The sequence below is a fragment of the Trematomus bernacchii genome, unplaced genomic scaffold (genome assembly GCF_902827165.1).
Source record: "Trematomus bernacchii unplaced genomic scaffold, fTreBer1.1, whole genome shotgun sequence".
NCBI lineage: Eukaryota > Metazoa > Chordata > Actinopteri > Perciformes > Nototheniidae > Trematomus > Trematomus bernacchii.
This window is the reverse complement of record NW_022987876.1, coordinates 737,139-764,018: the sequence shown is the minus strand read 5'-3', so window position 1 is coordinate 764,018 and position 26,880 is coordinate 737,139. Positions and strand designations below refer to the sequence as shown.

Here is a 26,880-nt window from a genome sequence, read left to right as displayed (position 1 = left end):
TGTTTTGCTGATTTAACCTGTAGAGTATTTATTTTATGCATTGTAGGGTGTACATAGGTGTCTTGAAAGGCGCCGCCAAATAAAATATATTGGCACGAATGTCATTAATGTTTTCACTTTCCTTATTACCTAAAATTGTCGCCATCGCTAATTGATAGTATAAGGAAATCTTGCTAAAACACATATGAGCTATTGGAGTCTAAAATAATGTAAAATATCTAATGTATCATTGAGGGTTACAGGTGCCACAAACCAAAGACACCGAATAAGGGGGATTGTAAATCAAGCAAGTATAAAAGAACATCTTGATTTACAGAAGAATACATATTTTAATGATACAGAATGCCCAAGAGCCTTACTGCATTATATGTAATTATATGTTTTCCCTGATGCCTGAATTGTTATGGTTTCTTTAACACAAATTAAACATTTTCTTCATAAATTGGTGATACAAAGAGATATCCAAAATCCCATCTGTAAAAACCTTTGACTCTAATATGTCAATAACATGAAACAAGAATATTAACCTGGCTTTATCCAATGTTCACATTTCTGTGATGGAAATGGAGGCAAATTAGCAAATATTTGATGCCTCATTCAAACATAACATGTCACAAAACTTCTAATATTAAAAATTCATTGTGTTAATGCCAGTAATGAAGTGGGGAAGTGTTATGGTCACATCTGTTAATTATAGTTGTAATGCTATTCACCTGCCATTAGGAAACAATAAGAGAAAAATTATTGATCTTTGAGTTTGTAAAGTCTTATAAAACAACCGGAAGAGGTGCTGAGTCGTCTCACTCAGCAGATTAAAAGAGGTCAATAACGTCATGATGCAGATCTGAGGGTGTTCTGGTCTTTGCTCAGCAGTTTTCAGACGTCTCTGTGGCTTCATGTATAAACCTCCAGTTTGCTTTTTGTTTGGGGACTAAAACAGCAAATTATGGAAAGTGTGTTTAACAGCAGAAACACCATCACTGAGGTTTTTATTTCCTTTAAACTCCCACTTAGTCCTCTGGTTAGTGTTTCATGACTTCAGGTCAAACATGTCTTGATGTCTGTGAACAGAAACCCAATGATTACTGTGCAGCAGACGTGACATCTGGAAACAACAGCAAGATGCACATTGACTCAGGCATTATAGAAAAAACATTTATTTTATGAATTAATTTACTACAACAGGAAGTAACTTTTTCTATTTAGCAGCATTCTCCATAATATCCAGCAGGGGGCGACTCCAATGTCTGCAAAAATAAGTCCGAATGTAAGTGAAAAAAAAGCATAGATAGATATATAGATCAGGTTCAGGTTCAGGTTCAGGTTATTTATTTGTCCCCGTAGGTAGATTCTGTTTGCAGAGACAAAGACAAGGGTTCCATCCTGACACTAAAAACAAACACAAACAACAGACACATCTCTAGTAAAAGTACAAGTATACCCTGCTCAACCAAATCTCAAAATATTTAAAAAACATTTTTATAGCATACTGTATACATATGGTAGTATATAATTTACGGATATATAGAAAATTGCAAATTGTTATCAGGACTATAAAACTTTAAAACAATATTATATTTGATTGTTAATGAAACCTTATTGACTGTACGTCTCCTGTATGTCCTTCAAAGGGGTTTTGTCTCTAATATCCAGCAGGGGCGACTCCACTGGCAAAAATAAATCAGATTGTATTGAAGTCTATGAGAAAATGAGGTAACACTTTAGGGTTTATCATTAAAAAATGATTGATTTAATGTTGATCAAACTTCAATTATTAGTTATTTTTCTGTTAGCATCTATGAAATGATAATATTTATTTACATTTGTAAGAAGTATATATAATAAAATATTAATATATATTTCTTACTGCACCAGAGAGACATTTTTTGTTTCCATTTGTGTCCCCATAGTCTTTACACTGGCTTCCTGTGTGTCAAAGAATAGATTTCTAAATACTGCTGCTGGTTTATAAAGCACTGAATGGTTTAGGCCCAAAATACATGTCTGATCTCCTGCTAAATGATGAACCATCCAGATCTCTCAGGTCTTCTGGTCTGCTTCCTGTCCCCAGAGTCAGAACTAAACCTGGAGAAGTTCAGTTATGATGCTCCAAACATCTGGATCAAACTCCCAGAAACCTGCAGGTCCGCTGCAACTCTGACTGCTTTTAAATCCAGGCTGAAGACTTTTCTTTTTGCAGCTGCTTTTAATTGAACTATTCATATCTTAAACTGCACTGTAACTTTTATTCATGTATTTTCTCTTTTAATGTTTATTTTGATATCTTTGCTTTTTAATGACTGTTTTTAAATGCCATTTTCTTAATGTCTTTCATTTTTGTAAAGCCCTTTGAATTGCCTTGTGTTGAAAGGTGCTGTATAAATGAACTTGCCTATAGGGCTGCATTCTCTCATATAACCAGCAGGGGGCGACTATAATTCACTGACAGTAGAATGAGTTGTAAAGTTATGTGTACATTTGGCTCCACCTGCTGCTCACACTAGCTCCTCCTCCTCCTCCTCCCCTGTGTTCGAGGAGCAGTGGAGGAGTGTCGGACCTGAGAGGAGAAGCAGCTCACAGTGAGTTTTCATTTACAAACTTTACAAACTTTAAAATCAATGCAAACTTTAAACTAAAAGCTTAACTTCAAACTTGTATTTCAATCCTGACAGTGGTGTAGTTCTGATCAGTGTTGGAGAGTAACTAAGTACTCAGATACTGCAGTGTAGTGAAGTACCTTTACCATTTCCTGCTACTTCATACTTTTACTACTCTACAGTCACAGGAAAATGCTTGTATCCAATACATGTTGTGACTCACAGGGGGATGAATAAATAAAGTTCCATCTTATCTTATCTTAAGGTACAAAGAACACTAAACATAATACAAAAATAATATATATAAAGTATTATAATAAGTTATAATAAAACGTTATTGATCCCTTGGTTGAGTTCACAAAAAAACAGCAGTATATAGTTAGAAAAATAGTCATTATTTTACTTGACGCAACATATTAATGCATTTATTTGTAATTATTATATTAGTTATCTTTCCTTTATACTATTTATTATTCATATGTATTTGTGTATTATTATTATTTGTTTTTTTCCTGCTTTTGAATGCATTCGTTTGACTTTACAGAGTATTTCTGTATCACTAACTATATCTGAATACTCATTTTACCTCGGATTCTGCAGTAGAAAGTACTTTATAAAGTTTGAAGGGGACTTTTTGATGTCTTATTTTTAGGTGTGAAAATCACAACTCATCACACTTCAGCTTTTTTTCTTGCATCTTCAATGTCTTTGCAAACTCATTAAAACGTCTCCACCTCACCTCAGTGATTCATTGTGAACCACGTGGAGTTAAATGTAATATCTTTGTAAATGTAATACTTTAATCAAAATAAATTCTCACATATTTACTATTTCAATCTTAGGGAATATTTGCGTTTTTGTACCACTTACATTTTAGAGAAGTGTTTTCCTTTACTTTTTTTTCGTTTGCGTTTTTTCTTTTGTATTTACTACCTTATTCTTATCGAATATTTAAGGTTTTTCTCTTGTAAATTCACACTTTAAATCTCAGAGAATATAGGGGAGGGATGAAACCCTCTTTAATGGTCACATATGCTGAGCACACAGCACACAGTGAAATGTGGCCTCTGCATTTAACCCATCGTACTAGGAGCAGTGGGCAGCTATTGTACAGCGCCCGGGGAGCAATGGGAGTGGGGGGGAAGGGGGGGGATGTCCTGTGCCTTGCTCAAGGGCACCACGGCAGGGCCCAGGCGGTGATCTGGGACCTCTCCAAGTAGCAGTATCCACTCCATATTTAGGTCTGGTCGGGGACTTGAACCGGCAACCCTACGGCTCACAGTCCAAGCCCCTACTGACTGAGCCACTGCCGGACCATATCCACCTGTTATGCAGTCCCATTCTACTGGCGTAGGAAAAACAAAGAGCATTTCTTGGAGTCTGAGATTGTTTTGTTTTTATTTGGCCGTTACGAGATAAAAACTAACACCCAGATTGCGTGTTTTTCCTTCTGTTGACATTCCTCTGCTGATTAGAGATCTGTGTCTTCCTGATCGTCTGAGATTGATTTCCGTCTTTTCTGATTTTCTTTCCCTTTCCGTGTCGCTGTTATTTCTGTCATAAAATGTTCAGGCCCAAACCGAAATATAACTCTCAGCAAGAGAGTAGCCGCAGCCAATCAGAAAACAGATTCTAAAAATAGGAACATTTTCTAATAGACTTCTATACAATCTGAGGTAATAAAGAGAGAGAGAAGTAGGAACATTTTCTCATAGACTTCTCTACAATCTGAGGTAATAAAGAGAGAGAGAAGTAGGAACATTTTCTCATAGACTTCTCTACAATCTGAGGTAATAAAGAGAGAGAGAAGTAGGAACATTTTCTCATAGACTTCTCTACAATCTGAGGTAATAAAGAGAGAGAGAAGTAGCAACATTTTCTCATAGACTTCTCTACAATCTGAGGTAATAAAGAGAGAGAGAAGTAGGAACATTTCCTCATAGACTTCTCTACAATCTGAGGTAATAAAGAGAGAGAGAAGTAGGAACATTTTCTCATAGACTTCTCTACAATCTGTGCAGGTTTAAAAAACAAGATGGTGCTATCTTTGTCTGATTTTCCCAGTCAGCTACTAATTCTTTTTATCAAATTATTTAGACACAAATAAATGCAGCAAAAGTTCCCTAACTTGCAATGTAAACAAGAATTATAGATGCACTTTTAAACAAATTATTAACCCCTTAATTCAGATCTGCGCCAAAATATAATGCGCTTTCCGTGGTCTAACCATTCAGTTTTCTGTAAATTGGACAGTTATTTTCCACTTTGGTTTGCAACCAATGGGATATCAAGGCGCTCCATCAGAAGACTCTTTAAACCAATGGGACGCAAAAGTATTCAATTGGTTGAATGACAAAAAAACAACTCCCTACATAGCGACTTTACTCTTTATCCAGCAGCCAATTTGTAAAACAAACCTTCAGAGATCGCCAAATTGTAACCCCTAGTCTGAAAAACCCTGAAGGTCCATCCATCACTTGTTTGACCTGTATCCAATCGTGGTTGTTTCTTTTTTCAAACCCTCATTAAACGTTTCCCGCTCTTTCTACATGCAGTGATTTATTTGGCTTTTATCCAAACCTCAGTCTGCAGCTTCCATTTTACTATCTGCCTATCAATCTCTCTTTGTGCAGACATGCAGCACATGCACATTATTTATGCTGCAGCGGTGTGTTCTTTTGCATTTGTGTTTAAATGAACGTCCTTAAGGTCATAAAAGTGTGTTATCAGACACTGGACTTTGAAACTTTACCTCTGTCGAACTGTGGTTGTATTTTACAGGTTTTTGCTTCAGTCTGTGTGATATAAATTAAATCATGGGAGCCAACGACCTCAAAATGAACCCTGACCCCGCGGAGTTTCGCCCCCCCGCCCGACGCCGGAGTCTCTTCTACAGCGTCAAGGTTTGTCTGCTTTACATCGACATTTGATGACAAAAAAATGCACATATTGTTGGGTTTAAATGTTGAATATTGCTTTCAGTCCATTCGGAACATATTTTGAAAAGTAACATAAAGAAATCCTCCATGAAGTAGGTAAAACATAGAAGGTTTTAAGAAATAAGACAAGAAAACCCTTGATTTTACATTAAATTAATGCAATTTCTATCATTTGGTTGCAACTATTTCAACAATTCTTTCTCTGAATTTGACATAGAGGCCAAATGTCAAACAGAACAAAGATATCATAAACAAAATACAAAACAATACCAATAAAACTAATAAAACAGACATTTTTGGAAAACAAATCAATCAGGAGGTGGTTTTTGGACCTACCCATGTTTTTATGTAACCTGACTTTTAAAATGCGCACAATAACCTAAGAAATATTTGTATTATTGATATGCCATTTCATGATATCAGGCTGCCCAATAATTAAGACCCCGCGGACACAGATGCTTTTCTTGGAGACATATGAGTTAGTATCTTTGTCTACGTGTAAATTAAAAGCATTTCAATCTGCAGGAGTAGGTGTTCAAGGTTTTGTTGTTTTCGGCACCGATTTCCTTCTTGTCTGAGGCGAAACTTCCCTTCCTGAAGTTCATCCTGGTATTGTTCACATGTAAACATTTCCTCTCGACATGTCATGTCACGAAACTCTGATGAACTCTTCGTGTCGTAAATCACTCAGAACCTGGACTCATTTTAAATCAGGAGTTTGACATCTGCAGAGAGCCAGTGTTTTCCTTTATATTCTTCTTCTTCTTCTTCTCTTCAGTTCTTCGTGTTTTGCCACAGTTTGCTGCAGTTGGCTCAGTTGTTGGTGTCGGGCTACATGAAGAGCTCCATCTCCACCATCGAGAGACGCTACGGCTTCAACAGCCAGAAGTCAGGACTCCTGGCTTCTTTCAATGAGGTCAGTAGGACGGATAAACAGGGGCCCCAACATGACAGTGGGCCCCATTGGCCTTCAATGCAAACATGTCGCTATAAGATCAACCAAACAGGAAGAGACTAAAATAACCACAGAGACTTAAACCATGACAAAGACAGAGAGAAACCACAAAGAGACACAAAACATCTGAAAGGAGATGCCAAACGACAAAGAGACTGAAGTGACTAGAAAGAGGATGGAAATTAGCTACTAGCTCAAATCTGGAATATATCACCTCATCTCTTCTTGAGATGAATGTATTTTATGCATGGTCCTTGTTCAATAAAGACATCATTTATAAAGTACAATGATATAAACAATAAGCCACAACAACTACAACAAGATGCAAAAAGCTCATTTATGATTATTTAGGTATTGGCTAATAAACAAATACCAAGAGACTCAAACTGACTGCAAACTAATTTAAAATGACCACAAAGAGACATAAAATAACCACTAAATGTCTCTCTTTGTCTCATAAAACCTGTATGGGAGTTCTGCAGTTTCTATTTGTTTACAACACAGCTGCTGGTCTTTCCAGATAATCGTACTGAGTAATTATAATGTATTGTCAAGAAAGAAATGACATTCCTGATCAACTGTCGGGCCAAAGGCAAGCACAGAGAGGTCTTAAAAACCTATTCAACACACTTTCATTTCTGTCTTTCTTTTAGAAAACACATTTAAAACAACTCAGGACAGCAAGGAGGTTTCCACATTTGCTATCTGCTTTAAGGGTTGGACACTGGGAAACGAAGACACAGTATTTTCCAGGAATAGTTTGTCAAATGTTGTCGACTTTCCTGACAAAATACCTGTGAGATCTTGGGGTAATTTTCATGGTATGTGTTAAATGAGGTTAAAAAGGAGATTCATGTTTTGTTTTGTGCAACGCTAATGTAGGGATTGTTTGATAGTAATTGTTATTCTGCTAAAAATGTGCCCAGATATCTAATAGAAGATTAACGAGAGATCTAAGATATGTCCACATAGGGAGGTTACAAGGTTTACAAAAAAGTAGTTTTCCCCCGTAATGTTCTCAAGAAAAGTCCCTGCATGGGATGATCCGAAATGTGGTCCCCAATGTAAACAAAAACCAGCATATCTGTGTGTGTGTGTTTATGTGTATTTGTGTGTGTGTGTGCGTGTGTGTGTGTGTGTGTGTGTGTGTGTGTGTGTGTATGTGTGTGTGTGTGTGTGTGTGTGTGTGTGTGTGTGTGTGTGTGTGTGTGTGTGTGTGTGTGTGTGTGTGGGTGTGTGTGTGTGTGTGTGTGTGTGTGTGTGTGTGTGTGTGTGTGTGTGTGTGTGTGTGTGTGTGCAGGTGGGGAACACGATCCTCATCGTGTTCGTGAGTTTCTTGGGGAGTCGGGTCCACCGGCCGCGGTGCATCGGCGGCGGCGCTCTGCTGGCGTGTCTCGCCTCGCTGATCATGTCGCTGCCGCACTTCCTGGGAGGGATGTACGAGTACACAGACAGCATTAACTGTGAGAACACACACACACACAAACACACACACACACACACACACACACACACACACACACACACACTCATATAGCTTCATTGTCTGGTCAAATCTATTCTTATTTATTTTTCTTAGATAAATATATGATAATCTGTAACTAAAAACAAACAAAATCGTACATTTACTCTAGCTTTACATTTCCTTTTCCTGCTCCTTATGAATAAAGATAACTGGCATTATAATAACTTTCACAAGTTAGCTTAACCTTTACTCGATGAATGTAATGAATCACTAAGTTTAATGTGGTGTATAAAATAATATAAATTCATAAAGATGTAAAGGCACATTTTTCATAATAAGTACTTTTAGTGTTCAAAGTAGTAGTACATGTGTGCAGGATTAACTTGCAACTACTTTTTTGTAGTAACTACTTATTGCACATGTGTATATACTGTATATATATATGCAAACTTTTATCATCTATTTGAAGAATGTAAAATCAGATTTTATTTAGGAAATTTCCCAAAATATGTCGGTTGCCACTTCTTGCCCTTTCTGGGCATACATTCAGATTGAATGAAGTTTTAAACAATAAGTACATAAAGCTGCCTGTGTGCAAAGAGATCCCATTCAACTCTATGATGTAAATTAAATGAAGTACAAAAGATGGACCTTGCTTTATCCAATGTTCACATCCCTGTGACGAATAATATGCAAATGAGCAGATATGTCATAAAATAAGACCTCATTTGTTTATTTAAACATCACATTTCAGAACATTTCTAATATGAAAAAGTATTGTCTTAATGTCAGTAATGAAGAGGGAAAGTTTCACGGTGATATATATTAGTTAAATATGTTCCCCTCTTTTCCCCACAGCTTCCGGTGTTAACAGCTCCAGCCTCTGCCAATCAGAGAGCCCCGTCTCCACCTCCTCGTCCAATCAGAGCTGCAGCGGGCAGCAGGGCGGGGACCAGCAGGGGGTCTACCCTCTTCTCCTGATGGGGCAGCTGCTGCTGGGCATCGGAGCCGTGCCCATCCAGCCCTTCGGCATCTCGTACATCGACGACCACGCCAGCAGGAAGAACTCCCCGCTGTACCTCGGTACGTCCAGGAAGCACCACTTCAATACTGTCCTAAATATCACATGTTTTAAATGACCATCCTCGTAATAATCTCATGGGTTGTTTGGCCCCTCTTTCATCGTTTAGTGGGGTTCTTTTTTTTAATGTTTTTTGTATTGATTTGGTTGTTTTGGGTCGTGGATAGTTTGTTGTTCTTTTACGACTTTTTGTCAATTTTCGGTCTTTTTGTTAGTTTTTGGGGGGGGGGGGGGGTTTAGTTTTTTTTATTGGTTTTTGTGTTGATTTGTTTGTTTTCCTTCTTACTGATATCATACCTCGTCTTGCATCTTCTTGTTGTCGTATTCTGACTTTCTTTAACCTGTTAAGCCCGAGAGACCCCGGTACCTGGGAACTGCAGCAACATCGTGCAGGAAACAGTGTCTGAGGGCATGTTCATTTAATAAACTATGAATGTTTTATATCCATGTAACGGGAAGAAACTCATCTAACTGATCATTTAAAAAAGAAATTCAAAAGAAAACCCACAACGCTAACACTGAGCCTCTGAATTAGCAACGAGCGAAAAATGCTAACAGATTACTGCACCGAAAATCACTCACAAAACCTTATTATTTATCTCTTCTCCACATCCATGACATCGATTCACATCGTGAGGTGACACAGAATCGATGGACACCCTCATTATCACTGAATTATACGAATTTGCGACGTTATAAACAAAAACAGTCATCAAAACAGGTGACGCTAGGTAGCTAAAAATGCTAACATTTTTACCTTGGCTCTGTAGTCTCTCCAAAGTGGTCTTCAATGGCATTAAAACGATAAAAACGCTGCTGAAGTTAATCCATAGGTTAATCCAATGTGTCTGTGTCCCTTTGGAATGATTTCTGATAATCCATGAGCAAACAGACGGATAATCCATGCTTTTACGTTTCTAGATGTGTTTGTTGTAGTCATCTTGCATCTTATTGTTGTCCTATTCTGACTTCCTTTGGATGTTTGCGTCTCTTTGTCGTCCTTCTATCTTGTTTGGGCTTTTAATCAGTTTGGCTTCTTTTTTTGGCTGCTTTGCGTTTCTTCATAGTCGTTTTAAATGTTTTTGCACATATTTCTCATCCGTTTATGGTCCATTTTGCAGCTATCTTTGGTCATTCTACGTCCATTTGTGGTTGTTCAGTTACTTCAATTAACTTTACATCATTACTAATTTAGCATTATATAATATTCTATAACTCTAAAACCCTTTGAGTTCTGCGTACTGATTTATTTGTATTTGATACTTTAGGTACTGTAATATACTTTAATACTTTTACTTGAGTTATATTTTTGAATTCAGGACTAGAGTAGTATTAGGACTTATGTTTGGTTTGGCTGTGTGTTTCGTGGTTACAGAAAAACTCATGGCCCTATGATCAGGAGATGTTGTGGAAGGGTGTAGCTCGGGACAGGGAAGAACACAGATTACTTTGGAGTTGATCCAAATCACGGTGCGGCTGCATGCATTATTTTTGTTTGTTAAAATAATCGGAAAATGTATGTAAACACTCATTATGTTTTAATTATGGCAACAGCCTCAGTGGAGGTCTGCGCATTAAGTTTTCATTAAAAACATATTCAAACTTTCAACTTTTCCTATTAAAGCAGCATTAAAGGGAATGTAGGTCATGTTTGTGTCACACACACTCCCTCAGCTTGTGTTACCGCCCGCTCTTATCTTACAGCTTCCTGCTCATAATCACCACTTGGAGCCTTATTTATTGTTTGCATGCGATGTTATTAAGAGATGAAAGGCTGACTGAGGGTAAGCCTTCCTCAATGAGCCTGCCATTGGACCAACAGAACTGAGCTCCTGCAGGTTTCTGTTCACAGGCTGCTGTTAGCTGTTAGCTGTTAGCTGTTAGCTCCCTGCAGAGTAACACCAGCCTGTGGCATCTGAAGCCTCCGCCTCAACAAACCAGTTTTTATTGTTTCCTGGAACCAATGTGAGGCCGGAGTAATGAAACCAGGAGACAATGGGCCCCTGACTCTGTTAATAGGAACTATACACGAAAATGAAATAGGTAAACTTATTCTGTTCCCCTTTGTCGTCTTTTTGCATCTATTTTCTAATAATTTAGCAGCTCTTTGCATTAACTTTAGTTCTCTTTGTGCTTGTTTTAGGTCAGGTTTTTTCAGGAAGTGTTTCATTATGCCAGTTTTGCATCGTTTTTCAGTCAGTTTTTTTCCGTTTTGCATAGTTTTTCATTATATCTTAGTCTCTTTCTGGGCTTCTGCGATTATTAGTATTTGGCGTTTTGCATATTTTTTTTAATTTCTTTGCATCATTCGAACTTTTGTATCTTTTTTTACTCTTTGACATTACTTTGTGGTCAATTAGCGAATAACAAATCAAAGTCAAAAGGTTTACAAAACATAACCAAGTATTTTTGCTGCATTTTTGTTTTGTTTTGTTTGAATTAATAACATTATTGTTATGGGAATGTTAAAAAAACGGTTTAATGTTATTAACTGAGATAGAAATGTGTATGTGTACAATGTGTAGTTCTGCACAATTATCAGATGCAGAATATGAGTGGTTTTTCCCAAAATGTAACATATATGGTAGAGTTTGATTTGAATCAGAAAAACTGAACATCCTGTACTTTGTTTTGGCTGTTTTTCAGGCATCCTGCTCGCTGTGACCTCCATCGGCCCGGCGGTCGGCTTCATCAGCGGCTCCTTGATGCTGCGCTTTTATGTCGACTTTGACAAGTTGTCCAAAGGTGAGGTGACGCAGCTCATTCATTACTCCTGCTTTTTTAAACGGAGGGGAGGACTTCCTGCATGTGGAAATCACTTATACCGAAGTTAAAGAAGACACATATCTGATAGAGTTTAAGCTAAAATAACACATGAATGCTGATTTAATGTGACGTCCAGTAGCTGTGAAAACACCCCTGCATATCTTTCTGTAAGTCAGAATTATGAACACAACTTGTTGTTATCATAAAAGAGGAGGATCATTTAAAACCTCATCAGGCAATTTTTGGATTAACGAAGTCCGTAGTTGAATGAAAACAAGCTAATTAATGGGGAGCCTTATATCACAAATTACACATTTGCATCAGGGTTTCTTCAATCTGTTGAGACACCATATGTCCGTAGACACTTGCAGTGGATAAAGAAGAACTTCCCAAAACCCCTCCGATGTTTTTGTGTTCAGCTTTCTAAAGAGACTGAACAAACCCCCCACTTGAGTTTCAGAGAGTCAGCATTTCACAGCGTCTATGGGCCTGCTTTCACATTTGCTCGTATTTCGGGATGAGTTTCAGGACGTGACAGTTTGTTGAAGTTGAAGCTCCGGAGGTTTCACGCCTCTCTGGTTATCTGAGCTACAGTTTCTTTTGTGCGTTGTTCAAACAAAAACCTAGTTCCTAATCATGTGTGCACAAATATCCAGTCAGTGTGTCTTGGGCCTGTGTGCGTGTATGCATGCATGTGTAATGTGTATTTTTAGCGGGCCTTGATTGTATGTGCAGGAAATGTTTTCACATTGGAAACTCTTTGTTGACTGTGTACGTGGGTGCTTGTGTATATAGCTTTGTGAGGACCTGGATCTTGACCTGTAAAGTGAGGACATGCCTCGTCTTTATTCCTGCAAATGGCTTTTAGATAATATATTATATAATATTGACCTTATTAACTTACCTCACGGCCCGTCCACACGGCGGCGTGCGTTGAAGCTTCAACGCTTCTGCCCATTCACTTTAAATGGGGTGACGTCACGCTTTGCCGAACTGCATTGTGGGAGCGTTGCTTCGCTTTGCTCGCATTGCTCGCTTCAAAAGTTGAGCAATGTTCAACTTTTGAAGCTTCGGCGGAACGGTCAGCCAATCAAATCATATGCCAGTACAAGCTCTAGCCAATCAAACCACGTGGTTGTGTGTCCGGGGCGGGAGATTCATGTGATTGGTTGTTGGTCAAGTTTCAGACAAGCTCACCGGCAAGCTTCAGCGCACGCCGCCGTGTGGACGCTGCGTCAGTGTTATTTTAACTTTTAACAAAGATTTTTAAAGATTAGAGTAAATGTCCTTGTAATGCATGTTTTGTAACGGTCCTCACAAGTATACAAGTATAAACATTTGTGTGTGATCATGCCTGTGTGTCCATAAAGAGTTTTGAGATTATTTGTATGGCAGCTGGCCTTGGTTCTGTATTGTTGACGTGACGTGACGTCATTTTATTGACTCATGTTGAACTTTTCTGCAGAAGTCTAACTTGGCAAGAACTGAAAAATACTTCACACTGTGGCAAATATATTTGACAAGTTATTAAAAACAAACATCAATTTATTTTGAAGTGTTCAAATGAACAGTTCAAAGTCTGTTGTACTTTATTTATACTAAGGCCAAAAGCAGTTTCACAATAGACCTTCAAGTTTAAAGAGTCCTCTCCTGCTGATGTTCAGGTGTATATCAGTATGTAGTGTCTCTACTTTAAAGAGTCCTCTCCTGCTGATGTTCAGGTGTATATCAGTATGTAGTGTCTCTACTTTAAAGAGTCCTCTCCTGCTGATGTTCAGGTGTATATCAGTATTTAGTGTCTCTACTTTAAAGAGTCCTCTCCTGCTGATGTTCAGGTGTATATCAGTATGTACTAGTGTCTCTACTTTAAAGAGTCCTCTCCTGCTGATGTTCAGGTGTATATCAGTATGTAGTGTCTCTACTTTAAAGAGTCCTCTCCTGCTGATGTTCAGGTGTATATCAGTATGTAGTGTCTCTACTTTAAAGAGTCCTCTCCTGCTGATGTTCAGGTGTATATCAGTATTTAGTGTCTCTACTTTAAAGAGTCCTCTCCTGCTGATGTTCAGTTGTATATCAGTATGTAGTGTCTCTACTGTGACATTTCTCCTTGCTTTAAAGTTCAAAAAGCTCTTTATTTTTTTCATACTGCCTGTGTTGCAGCACCTCTTTTCACCCTCTGTCTGAAACCAGAGCCCAGTCCGCTTTGATTGGTTAGCTGGCTGGCTCTGTTGTGATTGCTCAAACCGCTTACAGATGTCCAGAGTTATATTTATTTTATTGACATTGAGCATCAAACTACAACAAATGAAGTTGTAATAGTACAAAGTGCTCCCAGCCACTCCTCAACAGGTCCAACAACACTGAGTCATCTGCAACTTCACTTTTATATTTCCTTCTTGCACAACACCTTTTCAAAATCATTCAAAATGTTAAGCTGGTGAGATCTGGTAATAAATGTAGTCTTTGGGCACATAGGGCTAATATTTGTTGTTATTAAATTGTAAGAAACATCACAAGTTGATTTTATGCATGAAATGTGAAACATAAGTAAGAGTAATGAATGTGAAAAGGGAATCTCCTCCAGGGTGTGTTGTCATGTCAGTTTGTGTTTCACAACTGTGTCTTTTTGTTTTTGTTATGCAGACCAGATCCAGTTGCACCATAAGGATCTTCGCTGGGTCGGCGCCTGGTGGCTCGGCTTCCTCGTGGCGTCCGGCCTCCTCTTCCTCGCCGCGCTGCCGTACCTCTTCTTTCCCCGAAGCATCCCCAAAGAGGTGAGACAGGGAAATTGTTAGAAAAATCTCACTGTTCACCGGCTTGAGCTTCAATCTCAGGATCCATGTATTTGTGATCCTCTCCAGAATGGAAGTAGTCATCACATACAGAGCATCAACTAGTTCCTGAACAGTGTCCTTCACATGCTGATATCCAAGAGAGGGAGTTACACAATCACAAGATGGAGGAATATAAAGCAGAATTCAATGTTTAGTTCAGATTAGCTCCACGTCAGAAATGATCATGCTTGTCATATGTCTATCTCCATAGAGGCTGAATCATCATGTTAATCACATAGCTATCATATGCCTAAAACAGTCCTGATGCTCTTCTAGGTAATCATACATCCTGTCATGTACACAGCTACAGTTGGGATACCTTTGTTATCATGATACTCTCATATTGGAAGAGGACATTCACTATTTTCCCAACTCAGATAGACAACAAAAGGTTATTTAAGTTTGTTTGATAAAAACAAAGAATAAGTGTCAGAATAATAACGTTTAATCAAAGACAATCACGATAAACAGGATGCAAAATATAAAAAGGGCTCATCTTAACAAGCTGTTACAGGAATGTTTCTGGCTCCGTCCCCAAAACAAAATTAAAGGGTTCACTCAGCTCATGTTCTATCAAACTCATGAGGTGAAGTATTGCTCAACATTGTTCCCATCTAAAATAACGTGACAGAAAACAGCCGACAGCAGCGACACTTTCATTTTTAAACACAAAAGCCTGATTTAAAGTTGTCCCCCCACATGCAGTATCTCTCTTTAGACCCAGGATCGGACACAGTAATGAATGTGTTGGTACTGAAACTAGCCAAATATATTTAAGCTTTGTCCGTCCAACATATGATGCTCCAAGCTGCATAATGTTTTGTGATGATGATGAAGTTGTATGCTTGCATGTTGCAGAATAGGGCCCCTTTAACCTGTTAAGCCCGAGAGACCCCGGTACCGGGGCACTGCCGCAACATCTTGCAGGAAACAGTGTCTGAGGGCATGTTCATTTAACAAACTATGAATGTTTCATATCCATGTAACGGGAAGAAACTCATCTAACTGATCATTTTTATTTGTTTTTCAAAAGAAAACCCACAATGCTAACACTGAGCCTCTGAATTAGCAACGAGCGAAAAATGCTAACAGATTTAGTACACCGAAAATCACTCACAAAACCTTATTATTTATCTCTTCTCCACATCCATGACATTGATTCACATCGTGAGGTGACACAGAATCTATGGGTACCCTCATTATCACTGAATTATACGAATTCACGACGTTATAAGCAAAAATGGACACCAAAACAGGTGACGCTAGGTAGCTAAAAATGCTAACATTTTTACCTTGGCTCTGTAGTCTTTCCAAAGTGGTCTTCAATGGCATTAAAACGATAAAAACGCTGCTGAAGTTAATCCAATGTGTCTGTGTCCCTTTGAAATGATTTCTGATAATCCATAAGCAATAAAACTGCTTTTCCGTTTCCAGATGTCAGAGCTAGAGATAGGTTCGCTCTGATGCAAAACTGCATGCGCGAAGCCCCCACCTTTTCTTTTCACAATGAGTGTGTGTGGGGGACTCCCCCTTAGATTCTATTGGCTCTAACGGTCAGAAAGAGGTGTCAACCATCAAAATTGAGCAAGGGGGGCCAGAGATATGGAAAATCCACCCAAATGACGCCAGAAGTGGTTTATTTTTGCTAAATCTCTCTAAAAAGGTCAAATGTCACTTGTTTTGCATCAATCTTGATACAGGGTACTTATTATATGTTGTACTTTGGATTCCTAAAGCTTTTAGTCTACTAACCCATCATCCAAGGGTAGTTTTCACTTTAAGTAAAAAATCATTTTTGGACGGACACTATAATTTACAGTTTTTTACTATGTAAAATCTGAATTTTCTTTAAAATAAAAAACATCTATATTGATTCTGACTTTTCTACATCCAAATCACAGGTTTATCATTACTTTGAGAAAAAAGATTATTAATTTAACCCTTTTAGAAGGGAAGATATGGTCATTTGTTCTGGGAATGTCATTTTCGAGCCTGAGACCTGAAAAACAGGCTCAGGGCTTAACAGGTTAAATTAATATGCAAACAAGTATTCCTACTCCCAGGAACCTAACGTTGTCTGATTATCAACAATGCAGTAAGACTGTGGCTCTTTCCTTTAGGCAGATACAGAGAAACGTTTTTTTATTTATTGAAATCATATTAATGTAAATACATCTCAGGGTTCTGTACTGCAACCACCAGACTGGTATTATTAACAATTCAAAAAGTAATCATGAGTTTCAGCCCCTAGATGTGACCTGAATTTCACAATTTACAGGAAAAACATAATGTATTTTCTCCAAAATCTTCCAAACATGACCTCCTTTGCAAAGGTTACTACAGGTGATTCTTGGATTGCCTGCAGGCTGCTGCATGTTATACAAACTTTCTCAGATCTATCAGATAACACACCTGTCGCACTCCGCTCTACAGACAGAGGTCTGATCAGATAACAACCTGAGAATTCTTAAAATGTTTTTTCACATATCTATTCGTCTGCTTTTGTCCCAGAGGGCAGAATGAGATTAACTTCATTTCATTTTACAAAACAATCACTACAGGTGGATATGGTACAAAATGTAACTAACAGATATCACCATGAAACTTTACCACTTTATTACTGACATTAACCTGTTAAGCCCGAGAGACCCCGGTACCGGGGCACTCCCGCAACGTCTTGCAGGAAACAGTGTCTGAGGGCATGTTCATTTAATAAACTATGAATGTTTTATATCCATGAAACGGGAAGAAACTCATCTAACTGATCATTTAAAAAAAAAAAAAATTTAAAAACCCACAATGCTAACACTGAGCCTCTGAATTAGCAACGAGCGAAAAATGCTAACAGATTACTGCACCAAAATTCACTCACAAAACCTTATTATTTATCTTTTCTGCAAATCCAACACATCGTTTCACATTGTGAGATGACACAGAATAGATGGGTACATACATTATCACTCAATGATACGAACTCGCGACTTTATAAACAAAAACAGACATCAAAACATGTGGCGCTAGGTAGCTAAAAACGCTAACATGGCTTACCTGTGTCGTAGTCTAGTCAAAAGTGGTCTTCAATGGCATTAAAACGATAAAAACGCTGCTGAAGTTAATCCTTAGGTTAATCCAATGGGTCTGTGTCCCTTTGAAATTATTTCTGATAATCCATGAGCAATAAACCTGCTTTTCCGTTTCCAGATGTCAGAGCTAGAGTATAGGTTCGCTCTGATGCAAAACTGCATGCGCGAAGCCCCCACCTTTTTTTTGTACCATGTGTGTGAGTGGGGAGATTCCCCTTCGATTCTATTGGCTCTAACGGTCAGAAAGAGATGTCAATCACCAAAATCGACCAATGGGTTCCAGAGAAACGGTAAAACCCCCATTTCCACCCAAATCACCTCAGAGGTGGAGTTTCTTTTGCTAAACCTCTCTAAAAAGGTCAAATGTCACTTGTTTTGCATCAATCTTGATACAGGGTACTTATTATATGTTGTACTTTGGATTCTTAAAGCTTTTAGTCTACCTTACCATCATCCAAGGGTAGTTTTCACTATAAGTAAAAAAGAATTTTTGGACGGACACTATAATTTACAGTTTTTTACTATGTTCAATCTGAATTTTCTTTAAAATAAAAAACATCTATATTGATTCTGACTTTTCTACATCCAACTCACAGGTTTATCATTACTTTGAGAACAAAGATTATTAATTTAACCCTTTTAGAAGGGAAGATATGGTCATTTGTTCTGGGAATGTCATTTTCGAGTCTGAGACCTGAAAAACAGGCTCAGGGCTAAACAGGTTAACAGCATTATTTTTTATATTATACGTTTTCTGACATATGTTTAAATATGCATATGAGGCGTTATTTAATGCTCACTTTTGGTGACTTTAGGAGAAATCTGCAGACACAAACAGACAAAGATAGTCAAATAAACTCCTGCATGTGGATTTTGAGGTTTTCATTCCACTGGTCTGAAAATAAGACATGTTATAGGAGCTAAATCTAAAATCGAAAGCTTGGCCTCACTCCGCTGTTAGATAAAGCTCTGGACTTTGGCAGCTTTCTGTTTGAACGCAGGGAGTCGTATCAGATATAATAAAATGTTGAGCAACCTGCTGGCATCACGCCTTAATTTTGAGAAACGTTTGCAGTTTAATGTTTTCTTTGTGTCGTGGCCAACACTGCTCCACAAACTCAAACAGAATCATCTGCAGTGCTGAACACTTCTTACTAAAAGCACCAAAAAACATCAGATAACTTCCATAAATCTATTATTTGGGTCAGAATGAGGAGAACATTTTTCATAATGGAGTCACTAAATATGTTATCTGTACAACTTCAAGTACTCAGATAACACTAAAATACATTTCAAAGATATTTCAAGATTTTTCATTCAAGTTTCCAATTTACATTTTCCAAAATCTTTTGCAAAATCACTTTGTGGCATTCCTCTCTTTTTTCCAGAGTGTCTCTCTGTCTGTCTCTCATGTCGTTGTGTCCCTGGGCAAGACACTTCACCTCAAATTGCTCCTGTGGAGATTGTCCACAGTACTGAATGTATGTAAGTCGCTTTGGATAAAAGCGTCTAACAAATGACATGTAATGTAATGTAATGTCTGGTTTTTGGGGCTCGATGATCCTACCTGACAGATTAACCCTAACCTTTGTTTGATCGTAAATCATCTGATCGACTGAGAGGCTCGGCTCGTGGCTCTGTGTTTTATCAGAGGTTAAAAATCCAGCCATAAACAGAAGAGAAGCCTAAACACACATTCTCGTTTGGACCACCATGTCAGGAACGCCGACCGACTGAGGTCCGACTCAAATTTAAGTTCTGAGCGTGTGAATGTTTATCAGAAAAGCTTTTAGGCAACCCAACAACTAATTAAGTACTTGTTTCATGACTAAGATGCTTTTAGTGATTGTTTTATTTGCGGTGTTAATAACACACAACATTAGTGGAAACAAATATCAATATATAATAATTTTAGGAAGTGTATTCCTTATTTTGAATCTGAATTACATTTCTTTTTTTCGGAAATTATTGAAATATCCCTGATTGTGAACATTTAGAAAAATCCCCTTATCATTTAATTTGCGATATAAAGTGTACATTTTTGTCTTTATATAAAACACAAGTCGCATTAAAAGTTGAATTTAAACTAGGGTTGCTATTCAGAATTGAAGTTTGACAAAAATATTAATTTATAATATTTTTAGGAAAGGGACATCTTTTTCTCCAAGCTAACAAGTGTTTTTTTTATGCATTAAAATAAATGTGTTTGCTATGTATTGACAGATCCTCCACTGTAAACAATTTAGTAAACCACATAACATATAGTATGCAGTTTTTTTAATATTCAGTCCTCTACAGTGGCAGTATTAATAGCATTCTGAAAATTAATATTTTATAGTATTTACCAGAAAAGCTTTTAAGCAACCCATTTACTAAATAAATGCCTGTTTCATGAGTAACCTGCTTTTACCAAAGAAACTATGATGTATTTCTGGGTATGCAGAGTTCATAACACAGACCACATTCTGCAGCATGCACATTTATCTGAAGTGTCATTTAGAGCTGTTAATGTAAACCTTAAGCTGCAGACTCAGGGGTTTTTAAACCTGCCGGGAAATAACAAGACGTTCTGCTTCCATATTTGTGCAGGACGAGGACGAGGACGTGGAGTCGACGCCGGACTGCAAGCAGCAGCTTCAGCAGACTGACTCGGAAACATCTTTCCTCCAGTTCCTCAAAAGTAAGACTCTTATTTCCCTTCTGCTTCCTGTCTGCAGCGGAGGCAACTACAGGGCATCGAGCAGAGGTCACTGTGATGCTGGACCATCAGCACTGAAGCAACAATGGGGATTTTAAACCTTGTGCACTACTACTTCTATTCTATTTTATTTGTATTTACTTGCACATCTCAAAACATTCTCTTGCACTATTTTATCTGTTTTATTTGTTCTGTGTCATATATATATTCATGTTGCTCTGTTGGAGGAGGACTTCAGTTTTTCATTGCCATATCTACACTGTAGCTGCTGAGCACATGATGATAAAGACTTGACACTTGAAACTACTGGGAATAGAAAACGGGTTAATATGCCTGCTAGTATTGGCCTTTTATGTGTGCATATGTACACATGTGTCTGTTGATTGTGTATATATATGTATATCCATATTTGTATACATATTTTATATATATTTGTATTTTGTATTCCTCTGGATTGTGGGAAACGGTATTTCGATCTCTCTGTCTGTACACACAAACTGAAAGATTGACAATAAAGTTGGCTTTGACTTTTATGGCTAATCCTCTCTATCATCATCATCATCATCATCATCATCATCATCATCATCATCACCATCTTCCTCCCTCCCTCCCTCCCTCTGTTCCTCAGGTTTCCCTCGTATCGCCCTGCGGACGCTGCGCAGCCCCATCTACCTGCTGGTGGTTCTGGCTCAGGTGAACCTGGCGGCGCTGCTGGCCGGCCTCGCCACCTTCATGTCCAAATTCATCGAGAGACAGTTCACCCAGACCGTCTCCTTCTCCATCATGATGATAGGTGAGAGAGCAAACAGGTCTGCAGGCAGAGGTTGGAAGTAGTGGAGTACAAATACTTTGTTACTGGACTGAATTACATTTTTCTGGTATCAGTACTTTACTCCACTACTTATTTTTCTGACGACTTTTTACTTTGACTTCTTACATGTTGAACACACATACCTGTACTTTCTACTTCTTACATTTTGAACACAAATACCTGTACTTTCTACTTCTTACATTTTGAACACAAATACCTGTACTTTCTACTTCTTACATGTTGAACACAAATACCTGTACTTTCTACTTCTTACATGTTGAACACAAATACCTGTACTTTCTACTTCTTACATTTTGAACACAAATACCTGTACTTTCTACTTCTTACATGTTGAACACAAATACCTGTACTTTCTACTTCTTACATGTTGAACACAAATACCTGTACTTTCTACTTCTTACATGTTGAACACAAATACCTGTACTTTCTACTTCTTATATGTTGAACACAAATACCTGTACTTTCTACTTCTTACATTTTCCAAACAGGCTGGTTCCTTTAGTTTGAATGTGTGTTTGGTGGCGTGATCATTATTATTTAGAGTCATTGCGTGCCTATTGATTTGAACACGATCCGTGTATCCATCATTTCCTGGTCTTCTCTAAAGAAGAGGGACCAATGAAAACGTTGTCATGTTGCCGTTGTTCAGCATGGAAACATTCATTAGCTAACAATGACATTATTGTTCTATTAATATAAAGGGAGGTCAGGTACTCTTTAAAACAGCTGCTAGTTATGGGTACTTTTTACTGAAGTACATTTCAAAGCCCTCTTTACTTTTACTTGAGTCAAGAAGTTTAGTCAGTACTTCTACTTTTACCAGAGTATTTTTAAACACGAGTATCTGTACTTCTACTTGAGTAAAGGATGTGTGTACTTTTGCCATCTCTGTCTGCAATCATCACACCAGTAAGAGCCACAAATATTACATTTCAGAGAAAGTTATTTAGTTTGTATGACATCGGGAACCTTGAGGGGTGAAATTACCTCTCTGTTAAATGAGTTCCATAACAGTAGTGTAATTAGTTCCCGGTCAGAAGTGAAACTGGTTTCCTCACGCAGAAAATAACTTACCTCTTACCTAGTTCCCTGTCCGTGATAAAATTAGCCCCTTGTCAATAGTGGAATGAGTTCCCTGTCGGAAGTGAAACTGGTTTCCTTACAAAATTATAATTACCATCCTCTTAAATGAGTTACCTATCAGTGGGGAAATAAGCTCCCTGTCTCTAGTCAAATGTGTTCCCTTACAATGGTGAAATGAGTTGCTTGTACTACTACTACTATTTGGAGCATTGTAAAAACAGCCACAATTAAAGTTATATACAGTCAACTGAAATATGGAATTTGTGTCTTCTGGATTTCTTCAGGAGGAGTTTGCATCCCACTGGCGGTGCTGGGGACCGTGCTCGGCGGCGTCCTGATGCGGAGGTTGAGTCTCTCGGTGGGCGGAGCCAGTAAACTCTGCACCGCGGCCATCTTGCTCTGCATCCTGTCCTCCACACCGCTGCTGTTCATTGGCTGCTCAACTCAGAAGGTCGCCGAGGTCTTTCCTCAAGGGTAGCTGCCTATTTTACCAACTAAATGGACCTACGTCTAAAGCTGAAAGGGGACTCATTTAACATCTAAAAGGAAATTCAGAATTCAGAACTATTTTCACTGCTAACGGGGAACTTATTCATTTACAGAAAATGAACTTATTTCATAACTGACAGGGAATTTCCTGATTGAACGGGAATTGCAGTGCCCTAAAGGGAACTATTCCTCAGTAACAGGGATCTAATTGTCTCACTCTCAAGAAATAGTTTTCACTAATGAATTGAAACTAATTGCTGTTGTCAGAAAAGTAATTCCACATCCAATCGGTAACCAATTCCACTTATGACAGGGAACTAATTACCCCATTGATAGCGGACTTAATTCACTGTTGATAGGGAACTAATTCCAGCACTGAAAGGAAACTAATATCACGTTTGGCAAGAAACTAATTTTACTTTTGACAGGTAACTAATTTAACAAATGTAAGGTAAATTCACTGCTAACAAAGAACTAAATACACTATTGACAGGGAACTCATTTCCCCCACTGATAACTAAGTAATTTCACGTTTTGTATCTACACACCCTAACACATTAAGTTTATTAATATTGTGTGTGTGTGTGTTTGCAGCAGTGCTGTGTTGTCGTGCAGCGCCGGCTGTAGGTGTCCGGCGGAGGCCTTTAACCCGGTCTGCGGTTCTGACGGCGTTGAGTTCAGGTCCCCCTGCCACGCCGGCTGCAGCAACATACAGATTGACGCCAGCAACAAACCCACCGTAAGAACTACTATATCAACTTTGGGACCAATACAGCATTAACAATAATAACTGTGTGTAAATCAATCGTACTCGGTTGGAAATGTCTTCTTAACCCATAAGAGCCCACGGTGACACAGATAGATTACATTTACATGTTCTGGAAGGTTCCTTATACAGCCTAAGTGACACACCCTGAACAGTCTGGTGGGTCATGATCCAGGTCATGTGATTACATTTCAAAAGCTTGTTTTTTGTGGCTAAAGGTAAGATTCAAGCCGTTTAAGAATTACAATGCTTACATAACATGTCCTTTGTTACATTTAACCTGTTTTGAAAAATAATCTTGTACATATTGATATGAAACAAATAATATAAAGATCGCTGTGACATTAACCTTAACATTTCTCAGTATATCTAGAGTGACATATATGTCACAATTAGAAATATGATTATGTTCTGCTCAGTTAATCTAGCTGATTCAATGATATTTAGTTAATATATTCTATACTTTTCAGTTCAGAGAATGTTAAAACAAATGTAAACCAAAGCATCATCCTCATTAATGAAGTTATTAATAAGCATTACTTTACCATTAACTCCCAATGTGACGTATATGTCACTTTTAAAATATTTGACACTAAGGGGGGTTACTTGTCAGAAATGTGATCTATGTGGTCTGGTTTAGTCTAAATGGTGTTCCCCATAACTTTCCCAAAAGTATAAATGGGTCCGGGTTCTTATGGGTTAAGGAAATAAACTATAATCTGTTCCTTTATCTCTTTCACTGTTACAGCCCATTTGGTTTTCAGTTTAAATTCAAACATACTCCAATTCCCTGAACATCCATTTTCTGTGGGAAGGGTCTTGAGTGGGAACAGACTGCATTATTAATCAAAGTGAAACAATAATTGAAGCCAAATAAAATCTCTCAGTGTAACCAAAGGTTAGTGGAGGGACTAAAAGCAGCTGGAAGCTGTGGTAAAGTTCACAGGAAACACTAGAGAGATAGATATTCATCTTTACTCATAAACAAATACATCAAATGGCCCAATGGTAGAACCAGAGTTAACGTTGCTGGCCCTTAAATCATTGAGATTCCCCCTCAGGGAAGAAAGAAACACTACAAGAACATCCCTGAAACTTTCCAGATAATAGAACATTGTTGAACTAGATCATAAAAGTTTCCACCATTAGAAAACCAGACAACATTTAACATTAACATACTATTTATATTTAGTTGCATACATTTGACCTTAAAGGTGACTCTAAATATATCTAGAATAGTTTTTGCAAAGGTTGGATAAAGATTGTTTCCTGTTTAAGTTTCCATACAAATTATAAATAATGGAAAAGCCTAAAGTCTGCTAATCCGAAAGTGAAAAGTCTTATCCTAACAGTTTCATTTAGTTGGCATTCAATGTTGGCAATAATTCTACATTTTTAGGACAAGAAAATGAAAGTGAAACACGTATTTTAGACTTAAAGTGATATTCCAGATGTGCAGGAAGTTATATAATATCCAGATGTTGTTCTAAAACCTCTCAGGGTAAACAGTAGGACTTTACGGATTAAAGGATACTGATCGGAACTGTTTTTTTTAGAGATTGTTACTGTGATGGTAACGTAGCTGGTAAAGAATTTCACTCTGCTGGTTTTACTTTCACTCTCTCCTCCATCATGTTCCCTTGAGACTTTCCAGAGAACTAATGTTCCCTGGAAACATTAGTTCCTAACAATCTTAGAGGGGGTTTGAGTAAATAGAGAGGAATGAAGGAAAGCAGACACATCCGAGAAATGACTGATCACCACCCCTCTCCCAGAAGCTGTGACGAAATGCAGCGATACAGAAGGCGGTCACGACTTCAAAAACATCCGCGCTTATCTAAAGGAAGGATCTTTTTATTTATTTAAGATATAAAGAAACACAAAATACTTCATCATGGGACAGATTTTTACTTCACAACCAAGCCCTCTCAGGGAACTAATTGAATAAATAACAGGGGAATCATTACGTTATGAATAAATATAACACTAACAGGGAACTCATTTCAATATTGACATAGAAGCAATTTAAGAACTGTAAGGTGAGTCATTTTAGAAGTTTAGGGAATTAATGTTAATACTAACAGGGAACTTATTTTGGATTTTTAAAGGGAACTCATTTCACTATTGACATGGATCATGCAACCCCACTGTCAGGGAACACATTTGACAGGGATGTTATTTTACAAATGTAAGGGAACTCATTTCCCTATCAACGTGGAAGTACTTTTGGCAATATAAGGTTACTTAATACAATTTTGACACGAAAATAATTTCAACATTCATATGGAACTCATTTAACTAGTGACAGGGAACTAATTATACTAATGAAAACAAATCAGAAAAAAACGACTCAAAATAATGTTGAACTGCTCTCCCCATTAACAGGGAACTATGTTTACCTTCGTTAGGGAACTCATTTCATTATTGAAAAGGATTCATTTCATAACTTTTTAGGGATCTCAGGGAACTAATTTCAGTATTTATCTGGAATGAATTTCACCACTGTCAGGGAACTAATTTCAATATTTACAGAGAAGCAATTTAAGCACTGTAAGGTGACTCATTTTAGAAGTTTAGGGAACTGATGTAAATACTAACGAGGAACTTATTTGGGATTTTGAAAGGGAACTAATTTCACTATTGACAGGGATCATACAACCCCACTGACAGGGAACACATTTGACAGGGATGTTATTTTACAAATGTAAGGGAACTACTTTCACCATTGACTGGGAACTACTTTCGGCAATATAAGGTTGCTTAATTCAATGTTGACTGTGTCTGTAATGACCCCCACAGCCTGTAGGGGGCGTTGTCTCACCCCGGTTATCAGAATCAGAAACAGAAACAGGTTTATTACCAGGTATGTTGACACGTACGAGGAATTTGACTCCATGTCATCGTGCATACATAAAAGTAAAACAAATATTTTAAAACACAGATAGAGAACTAATTTCATTATTGTAAGGGCTTCATTTCTTTACTTTTTAACCTGTTAAGCCCGAGAGACCCCGGAACCGGGGCACTGCCGCAACATCTTGCAGGAAACAGTGTCTGAGGGCATGTTCATTTAATAAACTATGAATGTTTTATATCAATGTAACGGGAAGAAACTAATCTAACTGATCATTTTAATTTTTAAAACCCACAATGCTAACACTGAGCCTCTGAATTAGCAACGAGCGAAAAATGCTAACAGATTACTGCACCGAAAATCACTCACAAAACCTTATTATTGATCTTTTCTCCACATCCATGACATCGTGAGGTGACACAGAATCGAAGGGTACCC

At 37.9% G+C, this 26,880-nt stretch overlaps 1 protein-coding gene across 1 annotated transcript in view; it reads left to right on the top strand.

Annotated features, from left to right (window-relative positions):
- The first annotated feature begins 2,494 nt into the window (after positions 1-2,494).
- The window catches only part of LOC117469488 (solute carrier organic anion transporter family member 2B1-like), a 32,434-nt gene continuing 8,048 nt past the window's right edge, over positions 2,495-26,880 (top strand). The window contains exons 1-11 of the mRNA XM_034113911.1: positions 2,495-2,579; positions 5,379-5,500; positions 6,315-6,452; positions 7,792-7,954; positions 8,815-9,039; positions 11,684-11,782; positions 14,447-14,577; positions 20,310-20,400; positions 21,047-21,211; positions 22,618-22,807; positions 23,417-23,561. Coding sequence (XP_033969802.1) covers positions 5,414-5,500; positions 6,315-6,452; positions 7,792-7,954; positions 8,815-9,039; positions 11,684-11,782; positions 14,447-14,577; positions 20,310-20,400; positions 21,047-21,211; positions 22,618-22,807; positions 23,417-23,561 — 1,434 coding nt within the window. The 5' untranslated portion in view covers positions 2,495-2,579; positions 5,379-5,413. The remainder of the gene's footprint in view (positions 2,580-5,378; positions 5,501-6,314; positions 6,453-7,791; positions 7,955-8,814; positions 9,040-11,683; positions 11,783-14,446; positions 14,578-20,309; positions 20,401-21,046; positions 21,212-22,617; positions 22,808-23,416; positions 23,562-26,880) is intronic.